Raw genomic sequence first — 13,001 nt, 5'->3', positions numbered from 1 at the left:
CTTAATCTTCTGGATTAGCCTCTCATGAGGGACTTTGTCAAATACCTTACTCAAATTCATGGAAACAACATCCACTGGCCTATCATCATCAACCTCTTACATTACCTTGTCAAAATCTTAGTCAAGTTGCTACGGCATGACTTGCCCCACACAAAGCCATGCTGGCTCTCCCTAATTTAGGCCATAGGTTTCCAAATGCTCATATATCCTAACCCCAAGAACTTTCTCCAGCAATTTCCCTACAACTGACATGAGACTCATCAAGTCTATATTTCCCAGGATTTTCCCTTGTACCCTTCTTAAATAGAGGTACAACATTAGCCGCTCGCCAGTCCACCAGGACCTCGCGTGTGGGTAGAGGTCACAAAAATACTGGTCAAGGGCCCAGCAATCTCATCTCTTGCCTCCTTCGATAACCTGGGGTAAATCCCATCAGGTCTTTGGGCCATCCACCTTCATACTCCTTAGGAAGCCCAACACTTCCTCTTTCTTGACCTCTAAACACCCTAACATATTTATACACTCAGCACCAATCTTCTGGTCCTACATATCCTTTTCCTTGGTAAATACTGAAGCAAAGTACTCATTAAGTACCTCATTCACATTCTCTGCAAGTTACCCCCTTTATCGTTGAGTGGTCCCACCCTCTCCCTAGTTATCCTTTTACCCTTAATATATGTATAGAACGCCTTGGGATTCACCGTAATCCTGCTTGCCAAGGACTTTTCACAGCCCCTCCTGGCTTTTCTAATTCCATTCTTTAGTTCTTTTCTGGTTTCTTTATACTCATGTGCTTCATTTGATCCTGACTTTTGAAGCTTTACATACTTTTTCTTTTACTTGTTGACTAATTCATCACCTCTTTGGACATTCAAGATTCTCTTATCTTTCCATCCCCATCTTTCCTGTACCCTGTGCAATTGATCTTTAAACACCTTCTACATGTCTGATGTGTACTTGCTAGAGTAAAGGTGTTTGCAATTAGCGCTTCTTAGTTCTTGCCTAATGCACTTATAATTTACCCTACTCTAATTTAAAACTCTTCCACAAGGACCATACCTATATCCTTATCTATCGTACCTTGAAAGTTATGGAGTTATGGTCACTGCTCCCTAACTCTTCACCCACTGAAAGGTCAGTCACCTGGCCAGGTTCATTACCCAGCACCAAGTCCAGTACAGCCCCTCCTCTTGTTGAACTGTCCACATACTAATTTAAGAAACCTATACTGTAGTGTAGTGGTTAGCACAACACTTTACAGTACCAGTCAGTACCAGCCACTGTTTGCAAAGGGTTTGTTCATTCTCCTTGTAACCGCATGGGTTTCCTCCCACCAGTTAGTAGGTTAATTGGTCATTGTAAATTGACCTGTGATTAGGCAAGGGTTAAACTGGGGAATTGCTGGGCAGCACAACTCAAAGGGAGGAAAGAACCTATTTTGCATTGTATCACAATCAATCAATCAATCAATCAATAAATAAGCAAGCAAGTAATATTAGATAACATAGAAACATAGAAAACCTACAGCACAATACAGGCCCTTCGGCACACAAAGCTGCGCTGATCATCACTACTTTCATCAATGTGTTTAGTTAAAAACTTTGGTCATAAATACAGGGAGTGCTATTTGTAAGAGTGCATGCTGTCCTGTATCTGATTAAACAATGGAGAACAATCATCTGATGTAAAATAATAAGCACTCTTGCTCATTTTGTCTTCACCATTAGAGCTTGGCTTCTGTAAATCACTTTAAATATGCATCTGCCAAACATAACACAAATTTCTTCCGAATCAGGTTTATTATCATTCACATTTCACAAAATTTGTTGTTTCATAGCAGCAGTACAGAACAAGGCATAAAAATGACTAAAAGTTACAATAAAAAATAAACTGAATAAACAGTGCAAAAGAGGAATAGCAAGGTAGTGTTTATAGGTGGTTTGGAAATCTGATCAGAGGGGAAGAAGCTGCTCCAACAGTGTTGAGTGTGGGTCTTCAGGCTCCTGTATTTCTTCCCTGATGTTAGTACTGTAATGAGAAAAGGGCATCAGCCTGATGGTGATGGTCCTTAATACTCTGTCAATGTGTATTTTACTATCAAGTATAAGAAACCTAGAAAATGAGGTTTTTCTAATAAAATTTTAAAAGAGCAGTGATATGAACCATTAAGGATTTTCTTATAAATAAAATTCTGCATTACTATTATTACCAGCAAGAGCTGACTTTAATATAAAAATATTCTTCTAATTGTGTTTTTGAGCTGAATAAAATATATCTTATATTTTCTCCTTTATGCAGTAACTAGACTTAATGTTTACACATTTCTTTTGACATAGTATCTGATTGCAGCACCACTTAACATGTTCCGTTTCTGGCTTTTTCTGGTGATGATATTGCAGGTAAGGTTAAGTAACCTGTTTCTATATCATTATCTTTGTTATATATCATTCATTATTTTAGTAAATATCAGTAACTTCCACATGTAAATTATACCAAAATTGCTTTCACCAATACCACTAATAGACATTTGGAGTCTAGGACTATGAGTCTACAAGCATAATTACAAATGAAACATAAGAAATAATTTGTAATTATATTGTATTTTCATTATTTCCGTAACTCCTAAAGTGAGAGCAGCCAATATGTGTTCTGTATTGGACTGAAGTAATTGGTGTTATATTAGAAATGCAAATAGATAGTGCTTACTGCAAATCCTACAGACAACAATGTTTTAATAACCATGTAATTATTTTTGGTGAAGTTAATGGTTGAATAAATGTAGGCTAGTGCAAAATCAATACATATAACCATATAACAATTACAGCACGGAAACAGGCCATCTCGGCCCTTCTAGTCCATGCCGAACTCTTACTCTCACCTAGTCCCACCGACCTGCACTCAGCCCATAACCCTCCATTCCTTTCCTGTCCATATAGCTATCCAATTTAACCTTAAATGACATCGAACCTGCCTCAACCACTTCTGCTGGAAGCTCGTTCCACACAGCTGCCACTCTCTGAGTAAGGAAGTTCCCCCTCATGTTACCCCTAAACTTTTGCCCTTTAACTCTCAACTCATGTCCTCTTGTTTGAATCTCCCCCACTCTCAATGGAAAAAGCCTATCCACGTCAACTCTATCTATTCCCCTCATAACTTTAAATACCTCTATCAAATCCCCCCCTCAGCCTTCTATGCTCCAAAGAATAAAGACCCAACTTTTCAACCTTTCTCTGTAACTTAGGTGATGAAACCCAGGTAACATTCTAGTAAATCTTCTCTGTACCCTCTCTATTTTGTTGACATCTTTCCTATAATTCGGTGACCAGAACTGTACACAAGACTCCAAGTTTGGCCTTACCAATGCCTTGTACAATTTCAACATTACATCCCAACTCCTATACTCAATGCTCTGATTTATATAGGCCAGCATACTACCAAAAGCTTTCTTCACCACCCTATCCACATGAGATTCCACCTTCAGGGAACTATACACCATTATTCCTAGATCTCTCTGTTCTACTGCATTCGTCAATGCATTTACCAGGTATGTCCTATTTTGATTAGTCCTACCAAAATGTAGCACCTCACATTTATCAGCATTAAACTCCATCTGCCATCTTTCAGCCCACTCTTCTAACTGGCCTAAATCTCTCTGCAAGCTTTGAAAACCTACTTCATTATCCACAACTCCACCTATCTTAGTATCATCTGTATACTTACTCATCTAATTTACTACCCCATCATCCAGATCATTAATGTATATGACAAACAACATTGGACCTAGTACAGATCCCTGAGGCACACCACTAGTCACTGGCCTCCAATCTGACTAACAGTTATCCATCACTACTCTCTGGCGTCTCCCATCCAGCCACTGCTGAATCCATTTTACCACTTCAATATTAATACCTAACGATTGAACCTTCCTAACTAACCTTCCGTGTGGAACCTTGTCAAAGGCCTTACTGAAGTCCATGTAGACAACATCCACTGCTTGACCCTCGTCAACTTTCCTAGTAACCTCTTCAAAAAATTCAATAAGATTTGTCAAACGTGACCTTCCACGCACAAATCCATGTTGACTGTTCCTAATCAGACCCTGTCTATCCAGATAATTATATATACCATCTCTAAGAATACTTTCCATCAATTTACCCACCACTGACATCAAACTCACAGGCCAATAATTGCAAGGTTTACTCTCAGAACCCTTTTTAAACAATGGAACAATATGAGCAATACGCCAGTCCTCTGGCACCATCCCCATTTCTAATGACATTTGAAATATTTCTATCAGAGCCCCCGCTATTTCCATACTAACTTCCCTTAAGGTCCTAGAGAATATCTTGTCAGGACCCGGAGACTTATCCACTTTTATATTCCTTAAAAGTGCCAGTACTTCCTCCTCTTTAAACATCATAGTTTCCATAACTTCCCTACCTGTTTCCCTTATCTTACACAATTCAATATCCCTCTCCTTAGTGAATACCGAAGAAAAGAAATTGTTCAGAATCTCCCCCATCTCTTTTGACTCCACACATAGCTGTCCACTCTAATTCTCTAAGGGACCAATTTTATCCCTCACTATCCTTTTGCTATTAATATAACTGTAGAAACCCTTTGGATTTATTTTCACCTTACTTGCCAAAGCAACCTCATATCTTTTAGCTTTTCTAATTTCTTTCTTAAGATTCTTTTTACATTCTTTATATTCCTCGAGCACCTCATTTACTCCATGCTGCCTATATATATTTTGGATTCCTCTCTTTTTCCGAACCAAGTTTCCAATATCCTTTGAAAACCATGGCTCTCTCAAACTTTTAACCTTTCCTTTCAACCTAACAGGAACATAAAGCTTCTGTACCCTCAAAATTTCACCTTTAAATCTCCCACAATCACAACCTTGTGCTTACTACAAATATCTGCTATCTCCTTACAAATTTGCTCCTCCAATTCTCGCTCCCTATTTGGTGGTGTATAATACACCGCCCATAAGTGTTACTGCACCTTTCCCATTCCTCAATTCCACCCAAATAGCCTCGCTAGACGAGCCCTCTAATCTATCCTGCCAGAACACCGCTGTAATATTTTCTCTGACAAGTAATGCAACACCTTCCCCTCTTGTTCCTCTGATTCTATCACACCTGAAGCAATTAAATCCAGGAATATTTAGTTGCCAATCACACCCCTCCTGAAAACCATGTTTCACTAATAGCTACCACATCATACTTCCAGGTATCAATCCATGCTTTAAGCTCATCCACCTTTCTTATAATGCTCCTAGCATTAAAATAAATGCATTCAAGAAATTTTCCACCTCTTACTCTCTGTTTATCACTAACGGTGCAAACAACTTTACTATTTTCTTTTTCTTCCTTCTCCCCAACATCTGTTCCTACACTCTGGTTCCCCTCCCCACCTTGTATCTAGTTTAAATCCACTGGAGCCTGTCTAGCAAACCTACCTGCAAGAATATTTGTCCCCCTCCAGTTCAGATGTAAACCGTCCCGCCTGAACAGGTCCCACCTTCCCTGGAAAACTGCCCAATTATCTATAAATCTGAAGCCCTCCCTCCTGCACCATGTCTTCAGCCACGTGTTGATCTGCGCTATCTTACTATTTCTAAACCTGCCTGCACGTGGCACTGGTAGCAATCCTGAGATTGCTATCCTGGGAGTCCTGTCCTTTAACTTGGCACCTAACTTCCTAAACTCAACCTTCAGGACCTCCTCACTCTTCCTACCCATGTCATTGGTCCCTACATGAACCATGACTGCTGCTCACCCTCCCTTTTGAGAATACCGAGAACTTGATCTGAGATATCACGGACCTTGGCACCAGGAGGCAACAGACCGGATGGACATCCCCCATTTAACTTTTCCTCAAGGTGATGTCAGAAGATCATTAACCTGAATGAACAGATGGGCCTTTGTTTAACATTTCACCTCCAAAATGTAACACTTTCTCCGTGCTCAGTCCCTCTGGAATGTTACTTGAATCCATCTGTCACAGATGTACAGGCTAATGAACTATTCAAATTACTTAGAATGCTGCCATCTTATTGGTTAGACCTTGTAGTATTATAATTAATACTTTCAGCAATAGAATTTTCAAAGTCTTTGATTGTGAATGTCTCTGGCACAAGCATTCAAGAGCTACTAGAAATTAATTATGCTAATAACAAAATATATTCGAAAAAACAACTAAATATAAGAGAACAGAAAACACTAAACACATTTATATTAATTTAATTTAGCAATAAGTAGATTTAAGTTAACATTGAAAAATTCTAAAAGATGGGAAAATTTTTGGAATCATTCCCTTCTATTAAAGTGGCGTCAATAAATGTGCAACAGATCTAACCAGATCCTGGGAAATGACAGGATGCTTTATTTAATGATACAGCACTATAATAGGCCCTTAGGGACTAACAAGCCCCCACCACCAAATTACATCCATATGACTAATTAACATAATAACTCGTATGTTTTTAGAATGTGTGAGAAAACCAAGGAAACTCATGTGGTCACAGGGAGAATATACTACCTCCTTACAGACAGCAGCGGAATTGAACCCGAGTTGCTGGTACTGTAATGGCATTATTATGCTAACCGCTACACTATTTGACATGTTGGGAGTCTGCTATTGAACTCCTTTAGTCCTAAAACAGGACAGAGGGAGGATTTCTCAGGATGCTTGGGATTCCATGCTTGTGCAGGTTACCATCAGAAGTGTTTCGGGTTACCAGTTTGGTCCACCTCCAGAGTCAGAATCAGAATCAGATTTATTATCACCAGCACGTGACGCGAAAATTGTTAATTTAGGTTTTGCATCACTGTTGGGCACAATCTCAGATTAGGTGGCTGCCATTTAAAACTGGGTTGAGAAGAAATTAAGTTTCTTTAAACAGATTGGAAATCTTTGGAATCCTCAGCTTCACCAACATTTCATCACTGAAATTATTCATGACTGATAAAGATTTGTCAACATGAATTGAATCAGTGACGATTGTGGTTAGATGAGATGAAGCAGAATCAAGCTTTGTTATTGAATGGGAAAGCAGGCATGAGATGTCATTTGTTCTTATACAATTGAATTAACGAAGCAGTCAAAATGCAAGTTAGTGTTCTAATGATTTGTGACTGTAGACCTCAACACTTAGTTGTACTACTAGCTACTTTTAATTTATTTCCAATACTAGCTATGTTTTTTATTTTAAGATTTTTCCAAACTGCTTGGCTGATATTTTATTGGACTTATTTTGCACAGGTTCCAATCGCATGGATTCTCAGTAAATATTTAAGAGGACTCTATGGAAATACAATTGTGTGGATTTGCATTATTTTAGGTCCTCCTTTGATAGTGCATATGTACATTCATGATTACTATGTGTTGCAAGAACGTAAAGCAAATGCATAATATTCACTATTAAAAAGAACTTCACTTAATTTTGGAATAAGTTTCAGTTTTGTTTTCTATGTCATGCATGGATTCCTACTGCACATTCACTTTTGACAGGTAATTCAGGTTAAATTTCTCTCTTCTGGGCCAGATCACAATAAGTTGCAGCCACAGTGCACAAACAGCAGTGTTCATTGAGCTTGTCAAAATCCCAACTGAGTTGAGCAGGCCAACCCTGGGATATATTGACTGCCACTCCAATTTCACACTAGTTCTAGACACAGCCAGGTTTCAGTCCAGCAAAAGCATATTTCCAGGCAAGCATGAACTTTTAGTGTGGCTACTGATCACAGTTCAGGAACTGTAATCAAACATACCAGGTATTCATTAATAATACTGTAGATAGCCACACAAATTATGTACAATATACTGTACATAATGATAATCAAAGCCAGCATTTTACAAAAAAAGGCTAAATTATGAACTACCCACTAAATTGGAACAGATGAGTGTCATATTTGAAATGAAGAATAGTTACATAATAGGAAGATGAGCTAAGTGGGGAAAGCTGCTGTGAAATATGAAGGGAATCTGACAAAAGCAGATTGCCATGCAGTTAAGGACCAAGAAAGGTCCTTACAAGCCGTTAAAAATTCAGAATTTATCAATAAAGATGCACTACATGTCACTAAAGAATTCACTCCAACTCCCTGATTAAGCAGTAAAGAGAGATTAGGTAATCACATGTACATCAAATACAATGTTGATTTAATGATTCTCCAATCAGAGACCTGAGTTCTTTGGGCACAGAGCTTGGAAAAAGTGACATAACAGACATTTAACAACATAAATCAGCAAGTTGCTTTGTTATGTCTCCCCTGTTGCTGTGAAATGCGGACACCTCTTTTTCCCTTAGGAGGGAGGGGGAGGAGGGAGAGGGGGAGGTGGGAGGGGGAGCAAACATCTTTGCTCATTGCGGCTAAAAAGTTCTATTCAAAAGGTTCAAAGGAACATCTAAACAAGCCTGATGCATTTTGGAAACAAGTCCTGTGGACTGATGAAGTTAAAATAGAACTTCCTGGCCGCAATGAACAAAGGTATGTTTGGAGAAAAAAGAGTGCAGAATTTCATGAAAAGAACACCTCTTCAACTGTTAGGCACGGGGGGATGGATCGATCATGCTTTGGGCTTGTGTTGTAGCCAGTGGCACGGGAAACATTTACTGGTAGAGGGAAGAATGAATCCAATTAAATACCAGCAAATTCTGGAAGCAAACATTACACTGTCTGTAAATAAGCCGAAGATGAAAAGAGGATGGCTTCTACAACAGGATAATGAACCTAAACACACCTCAAAATCCACAATGGACTACCTCAAGAGGCGCAAGCTGAAGGTTTTGCCATGGCCCTCACAGTCCCCTGACCTAAACATGATCGAGAATCTGTGGACAGGCCTCAAAAGAGCAGTGCATGCAAGGTGGCCCAAGAATCTCCCAGAACTAGAAGCCTTTTGCAAGGAAGAATGGACAAAAATCCCCCAAACAAGAATTGAAAGACTCTTAGCTGGCTACAGAAAGCATTTACAAGCTGTGATACTTGCCAAAGGGTGCCTAAACTTTTGCTTTGGGCCCTTTTCCTTTTTTGTTATTTTGAAACTGTAAAAGATGGAAATAAAAATGTTTTCTTGCTTAAAATATTAAAGAAGTGTATCATCTTTAACTTTATGCCTTTTGGAAATCAGTTCATCTTTTACTTGCTTAGCTATTCACAGTAACAGAAATTTTGACCGGGGTGCCCAAACTTTTGCATGCCACTGTACAACATATCAAGGGGAAGAATAATGTCATGGCTGATTGCCTCTCATGGCCAGCCATTGAGGCCATACACATAGGAGTTGACTATGCTGGCACGGCAGCCGACCAACCTACTGACAGAGATCCAGGCTTACCAAACTGCAGTCACTGGCCTGGAGTTGGCTGTCATTAAGTTGGGGAAAGCTGGGGTTTATCACCTGTGTGATGTCTCAACCGGTTGCTCTTGGCCCATCATGCCTGCAAACTGGAGACAGACAGTTTTTGACTCCATACATGGTGTCTTGTATCTGGGCCAGAAGGCCTCACAGAAACTAGTTGCACTGAGGTTTGTGTGGCACAGTCTTAGAAAGGACATGCATAATTGCACTGCAGCCTGTGTGGAGTGGCAGTGGACAAAAATTGAACGCCATGTTCAGGCATCATTGGCACCTATTGAGGCCCCTGAGTGACAGTTTGACCATGTCATTGTGGATCTTGTTGATCCTCTTCTCCACCCTCCCCTGCCCCGTGGTTTTTCACACCTCCTTACCATGGTAAACTGGTACCACCAAGTTGGCAGAGGTCATCCCTCTAGCATTGGCAACAACCACGGACGTGGCTCAGGCGTTCATTGGCAGCTGGGTTGCTTGGTTTGTCCCCCTCCCCCCCCCATCTGATATTTCCTCTGACTGACTGCGGTCCCCAATTCATATCACACCTCAGGGCTGCAACAGCCCAGAACCTTGGTGTTACATCAGACCACTGTGTATCACCTGCAGTCCAATGGCCTATGCGAGTAGTTTCACTGCTTCTTAAAGGCTACTCTGAGGGCTTCCCTGATGGCGTGATCATCTCCCATGGGTCCTGCTGGAGCTCAGAACAGCTCCAAAAGAGGACTTGAAGTTGTTCGCAGCTGAGTTGGTATACAGACTGCTGTTATGGGTACCAGATGATTCTATTCCTGACACCACGACCGCTCGGTCGGCCTCTCAACAGGTTCCACCCTCCTCAGTAAGTTCAATTCCCTTGCACCTACTCCTACCTCCCATCATAGCGTACAACACTCTTGGGTTCCTATTGATCTACATTCCACCTTGTTTGTTTTCATCCACCATGATGCACACCAACATCTGCTTAGATCCCCCTACATTTTGGAATGGAGAGAATAGATAAGAGGAGCAAACCTGAATGTATTTTGGTAGATCGCCTTAAACCAGCACAGCAAAATTTAGAGGATTCCACTACCATGCCCCTGCTGTCACGACATGACCATGAGTGTGCCCACATAGCTCTGGACAAGTCAGAGATCTCTGCTGTTTCTCAACCATGGAGCACAGGACCCGCACTGTGCAGCTTGTCTGAACTCTGGATAGACTCACAATGATGGTTTTGGTGATTTCTTTGGGGGGGGGGGTCTGTGTAGGGTAATTGGTGGAAACATGCAGAATTCACAACCACTGACATTGGGCTGGGGTTCACTTTAAGAGGCTGGTCTGACGTGATAATGTAATGACATAAGGCCCTTTTTTATTGTGCTTTGTGTTCAGTGTTACATTTTTTATTAAACATAAAACACACCCATCATTTTTATTTGTGACAACCTACGCATCCAATGCTTTTCTTTCTCAGTCAGTTTTCTTAAACCTAAAATGCTGCTAATAAAATCCCTTTCACCAGGAATTGTATACAGACTTGGCTCTTAGGCTAACTCTGCTAACAGCCACATGACTCAGCGGTGAGAAGGCCACCTTTGATAGACAATATACGTCTAGTTTGGGTATGATTTGGGGTGCAATCAAACAGGAACGTCGAGATATTCTGATTAAAGAAACCTCGATTTGAAAGAATTCTGTGTAAATACTGTCCATACACAGTTATCAGTAGCCCAAAAATGACAGATTGTACACCAACATAAAATTATAAAGTATATTTACCAAATTTTCAACTTTAACAAACAGTTACAGAAAAAAGGGCCCATTGCAGTTAAACCAGGCCAATGTGCACATAGCCGTCAGAGCTTATACTGGAGTGGTTGGGCTGTTTCTCTTACTCACAAGCTGGACCCACGGTCTGTGTGAAAGCCCCTGCCACATTCCAAACTCCCTTTGAAGACCATCTCAAACAAAGTGGCCCTCTCTCAGAAGTATTGGTCCTGCCTCCTTGGAGTCATTCATCTACACAAAGCACTTGTTGCAACGGATACTCTCCCCCCAACAGCATTCTGTGGCATCTTCCCTTGTGTCCCGTTCCACAGCTCCCACCAAAAGACCCCAAACGAGACTACCGTCCTTCAGAAAACTCTTTTCCACAGCTCTCTAGAATCTTCTCTCACATCCCACAACCCCGACTGACTAACTTCACATTCCTAAGTTGGACAACATGGGTCCTTATCTTGGTCAAAGCCAAAACACACTTTCCAGCACAGCACACTGCTTTTACAGAAAACTGCCAGAATAAACTATCTCACAGTTTAGCAGTAGTAATCATCACCAGGGCATTACAATGGTTAGGTAGATAATTAGAAGTAGATTAACTTAATTGTAATTTCATTTCTGGAATTCAGGTTTGAATCCAAGCCAAGATGGTGAGGTGAAATAAAAACAGAAAATGGTGGAAGTACTCAGAATCTCAGGCAGGGGGAAGTAGTGCTAATATTTCAGATTCCATTTGAACTGAGAAAGCTGGAAATCAATCACACTGAGTTCAGGAGAAGGATATAGGAAGAGAAAATTGGAGCTCAGCAGAGATTAGATGGCACAACTGATGGTGGTGTACTGGCTGAAAGAGTTTGATGGAGGCCAGCACTTAACAAAACTGTGGAGGAGATAAATAAAATCTAAAATTTCCAAAATAGAATAAAGAATAAAGCTGAATACTGGCAGGTGAAAGACAAGGCTGGAATTGCTTATAATATAAATTGTTGAATTCAGCATTTCATTTGGCAAGGCTATAACGAGCCGAGTCAAAAGATGAGGCACTGTTCCTAGAGCTGATGTTGGGGTTTGTGGGTACCATGTAGAAGGCCAAAGATTGCTGTAAGTGTGAAAGAGCAATGGAGTGTTTAAAGGGCAGACAATGGCAACCTCAGTTATTCTTGGGAATAAGGTGAAAACCTCTTGTGTTGACTTTATAAAGTGAGTTTGGACAGTTTCAGGTGGGCCTTAAGTATGCTACTTTGCCTAGAAATAAGAACATTGTCTGCAAATCGATCTGTGTCCAGATGGTCACAGAGTTAATTAATTGAAACAAAATGTTCAGTTCTCTTCAATAATTACTGGAAATTGTCTTGCAGCAGAATTTATGCAAGATTTAAATATCTGTGCAAAGCATTACTTTTATGGTTGTGGTACTGGGAAGCTGGGTGGCCACGAATAACACACAGGAGAGATGGAGAGGTGAGGAACAGACATGCAGCTTGTTTTTAAACCTGTAAGGCATCTACACAGAATAACCTCTCACATGAGGTTCAGTACGTAACACACAGGGAAGCTTGAGGCAATCCGTAAGAGTCAAAATAAACACAGTGCCTATAAAAGTATTCACACCTCTTGGAAGTTTTCATGTTTTATTGTTTCACAACATTGAATCACAGTGGATTTAATTTGGCTATTTTGACACCGATCAACAGAAAAAGACTTTCAAGTCAAAGTGAAAACAGATCTCTACAAGGTGATCTAAATTAATTATAAATATAAAACACAAAATAATTAATTTCGTGAGTATTCACCCCCTTATGGGAGAGTGGCAAAGAGAAAGCCACTGTTGGAAAAAAAGCCTCAAAAGAAATCTCAGCCAGAGTTTGCCAGAA

General features: G+C 40.4%; 1 protein-coding gene across 4 annotated transcripts in view; it reads left to right on the top strand.

Annotated features, from left to right (window-relative positions):
* Window positions 1-7,430, top strand: part of LOC134356440 (diacylglycerol O-acyltransferase 1-like) — a 119,425-nt gene extending 111,995 nt beyond the window's left edge. For 3 of the 4 annotated variants that reach the window (XM_063067388.1, XM_063067387.1, XM_063067386.1), the window contains 2 exons: window positions 2,337-2,399; window positions 7,270-7,430. In XM_063067388.1, coding sequence (XP_062923458.1) covers window positions 2,337-2,399; window positions 7,270-7,419 — 213 coding nt within the window. In that variant the 3' untranslated portion in view covers window positions 7,420-7,430. The remainder of the gene's footprint in view (window positions 1-2,336; window positions 2,400-7,269) is intronic. The other variant, XM_063067389.1, reaches the window with a different exon arrangement.
* The last annotated feature ends 5,571 nt before the right edge of the window (window positions 7,431-13,001 follow it).

This window comes from Mobula hypostoma, chromosome 14, assembly GCF_963921235.1.
Source record: "Mobula hypostoma chromosome 14, sMobHyp1.1, whole genome shotgun sequence".
Lineage (NCBI taxonomy): Eukaryota > Metazoa > Chordata > Chondrichthyes > Myliobatiformes > Myliobatidae > Mobula > Mobula hypostoma.
The sequence above is the reverse complement of the archived record's forward strand: the minus strand, read 5'-3'. Positions and strand labels throughout refer to the sequence as shown.